This window comes from Solanum pennellii, chromosome 6 (genome assembly GCF_001406875.1).
Source record: "Solanum pennellii chromosome 6, SPENNV200".
NCBI lineage: Eukaryota > Viridiplantae > Streptophyta > Magnoliopsida > Solanales > Solanaceae > Solanum > Solanum pennellii.
This window is the reverse complement of record NC_028642.1, coordinates 29,849,571-29,853,132: the sequence shown is the minus strand read 5'-3', so window position 1 is coordinate 29,853,132 and position 3,562 is coordinate 29,849,571. Positions and strand designations below refer to the sequence as shown.

Here is a 3,562-nt window from a genome sequence, read left to right as displayed (position 1 = left end):
TATATATATATATATATATATATATATATATATATAATTAAGTTTCATAGTTCCTAAATTTGTGTATAAAGTTATAATTCCTCCGTGCCAAAAAAAAGATTTTCTATATTTAGCAAGTTCTTTCTTTGTTTTTTAAATTTTGTGATCAGTCAAATTAAGACACTTAAATTGAAATTGAAAGAATAGTCAAATGTCTCATGCTTCATCAACTAACATTTGAAGTTTCATATAAAATGTTCTTGAACCAACACAAGAGTAATATTTATAGGTGCAAGAAGATTGATTATTCTGGTACAATTTATAAAGGTAATTATTGGAGTTCATTTCCTCAATTTAGGAATGACAAGAATTGGATCTTTCTTAGATATTATGAGATCCAAGATCTCATCCATGTCAATCTGATCCGGATTCATATCATTTGGCAGAAACCAATCGAACTTATGGATCATAGAAGCAACAACTAAAGGAACAAACCTCGAAGCCAGAGGTTCTCCAGCACACATTCTTCTTCCCGAACCAAATGAAATATACTCAAAATATCGCCCTTTATAGTCCATCTTAGAGTTCATAAATCTTTCGGGTTTGAAGCTTGAAGGATCATCCCAAACCTTTGGATCCCTCGCAATTGCCCACATATTGACCATCAATTGTGTGTCTTTCGGAATTCTATAGCCCATGACTTCACATGTTTCCATAGCACGATGAGGGAGTAACAACGGGCCAGGAGGATGCAACCTTAATGTCTCTTTCAGACAAGCATCCAAGTATGGCAAGTTCGTCAAGTCAGATTCCCTTATTATAACGTCCTTATCTCCTACTACATTTGCAATTTCATCGCGGAGTTTTGTTAAGCATTGATGATTTTTCAAGAGCTCCACAAGCATCCATTCACTTGTAACAATTGTGGTTTCTGTTCCGGCTCCAAATAGTTCCTATAAAAAGGAAATGAAAACAAAACTACTTGACTCACCTTTGTACGTACACTAAAATATTTTCTTTTTTTTCAAAAATCTCGATTAACTGAACATGAAAAAATTGGAAAACGTACCATAAGCAATGCATTGATATGTTTGTCAGTGAAACCATTTTTAACCAAAGCATCAACAAAATCTACAGCATTAACAGAAGTTTGACTCTCTCTTTTTCTTCTCTCCTGAACGACGCCAGCCCAAACAACAGATGTTTTATCGAACAAATCCACGATTTTCTTGTACGTTTTCTGGAAATTCATACTGCAAATTGCACCCAAAACAGGAAACATATCAGCTAACTCTTGCGTTGCACCTGTCTCCGTGAATTCGCGCAGATACTTCATCATTTGTTCACCCACTCCCCTGCCTTCAAAATCAATTACATCCATCGAAAGAAGTAAATTACCCAATATATTTAAAACCGTCACAAAGATCACTTTTCTGATCTGAATCACTTGGTTTAATTGTATTTCCTCCAAATATCGTATCATTTCCATGACTTTATTCTCTCTCGTACTAACCTGAGACTCCAGAGCTTTCGTAGAAAACAGGGCTCCTCTGTATATAGTTCGAACCTTTTTCCAATTATCATCACACTCTTCTAAAAAAGCAGTTGACAAGTTGTGGACTATTGATCCCTTGACTCGAACAACACGAGAAACATAACGACCAGAAAGAACACGATCATGCGTTTTGAGAACCTCAGCAGCAGCGGCAGGGGATGAGGCGACAACTATGAGTCGCGTACCAAACCTTATGGACATAAAATCAGGGCCATGAACTTGAGATAGCTTTGCTAAAGCAGCATGAGGACGTCTTTTACCAATTTGTAAAAGGTTTCCAATCAATGGCCATGGAAATGGACCTGGAGGAAGTGGTAAATTTTTTCGGTATGAATAAATGTATTTCAATGTGATTATAAGGACTAAAAATAGTACAATCGAAGTAAATAAGTAATTGATCATCTCTCTATTAATTGATTTATAGGCTGCTAATTTTTTGTTCTTGGAGTTGTAATGAGTTTGGATACATAAACGGTGTATCTTTCTTCTTCCTGTAAATATGCATACTCCCTCAGTTTTAAAAAAATCAATAATATATAAATATGTTTCATATTATGCTCTCTAACTTTAGATGTACACAAGTATTTACTTAAATTTGTGTCCTACGTGTGACTCGTGTGTTTAGAACAACTTTATATAAGTTTAAGTGTTTATTCGCGCACAATCAAAGTTGAAGAGTATAAATGTAAAATGAGGTTAAGTTAAAGGGTATATATATGTATTATGACAAAAATATGTCTTATTGTGATTCTAAATTAAAGTTATGTCAAATGTATCAAAATGTCCTTTAATCTTGTGGTCTTAAACATGTAACATGGAAAATTGAAATTAAAGTGTTGCAAAAAAAAAGAAATGAGTCATTCTCTATTCAACAAACTAAACAAGAAACTAAGTCATTTTTTCTAAACTGACTAAAAATGAAACTAGATCATTCTTTTTAAAACTCAGAAAATATTAAGTTATTGGTGTGTGTCCCAAGGTTTCATGCCATACTTAATTCTTATCAAAACATCATGGAAATATGTTCCATTTTGAAAAAATCTGGTTGAGAAAGATGAAATTTTAGTCAACTTGGTTGGTTGGCTTATGAATATATTAGTATAGGAAGCTCGTGATCCACACATATTTTTAATTATATAATTTGGAGAATAGGATGCCCACTCTTCAAATGAAGACTTCTTATTAAAACAAAAATTAAGTAATGCACCAGAAATCATGTAGTATCTGCCACTTACTATAACATTATATATTTATTTAATTGAAGGTTTTCTTTTTGGTTACTGAAGTTTTCCTTGATAGAGGCCTTTGATGATATGTTATATATTGTATTTAGCATATCTAACATTATTATGTTGTACTAAATTTGAGAGTAATTTATTAAGTAGTTATGGATTTGTTCATGAATCACGGTCAAGAAAGTAGTGAGAAAATGAGGTCTCTCGACCATTTTATTTTAAGAAAATATTTTTTTCACGGTTTTTTGGTGTAAAAATGACATAAACCAAAAAAATTGCAAGTGGTTGTCACGACCCAAAACGAGCCGCGAGTGGCACCCACACTTATCCTCCTATGTGAGCGAACCAACAAATCTAAACCCCAACGTTTACCAGTATATAAATTTTGAATAACAAAATATAATGCGGAAGACCAAAACTCATTAATATAATCAATAAATAACTTCTAAAGTATAATACTTATCATCCCCAAAATCTGGAAGTCATCACATCAAGAACATCTATCCTCAAATTTCTAATTCTAAGAGTATTTAAGAAACTAAAATAAGTAAAACGATGATCCATGTCCGAACTTCAAGACATCAAGACGTGAATGAGAGAATCCAGTCCGAGCTAGGAACAATAGCTCACCCTGAAGTCTGACGTGCTGAAGACTGGCTAGAGTTGCGGACGAGTCGAAGTCAACGGTGCACTTGCTGCACTCCACAAAACAACAAGAAGAACATAAAAGTAGGGGTCAGTACAAGTACTGAGTAGGTATCATCGGCCAACTCAAAATAGAAAGCAATATATA

General features: G+C 33.7%; 1 protein-coding gene across 1 annotated transcript; it reads right to left on the bottom strand.

The window, feature by feature from the left end:
• Positions 1-253: 253 nt before the first annotated feature.
• Positions 254-1,963, bottom strand: LOC107022847 (probable (S)-N-methylcoclaurine 3'-hydroxylase isozyme 2). Its single transcript, XM_015223426.2, has 2 exons — positions 1,049-1,963; positions 254-932 (listed from the first exon to the last, which is right to left on the bottom strand). The coding sequence occupies exons 1-2, from the start codon at positions 1,934-1,936 to the stop codon at positions 321-323; spliced, it is 1,500 nt and encodes a 499-aa protein (XP_015078912.1). The 5' UTR covers positions 1,937-1,963; the 3' UTR covers positions 254-320.
• Positions 1,964-3,562: the final 1,599 nt, after the last annotated feature.

Bases quoted from the DNA above. Each gene is read 5' to 3' on its own strand.
- LOC107022847 (XM_015223426.2), bottom strand. From the start codon at position 1,936: ATGATCAATTACTTATTTACTTCGATTGTACTATTTTTAGTCCTTATA. The intron at 933-1,048 runs GTACGTTTTCCA...TCCTTTTTATAG, and splicing joins ATATCAATGCATTGCTTATG to GAACTATTTGGAGCCGGAAC.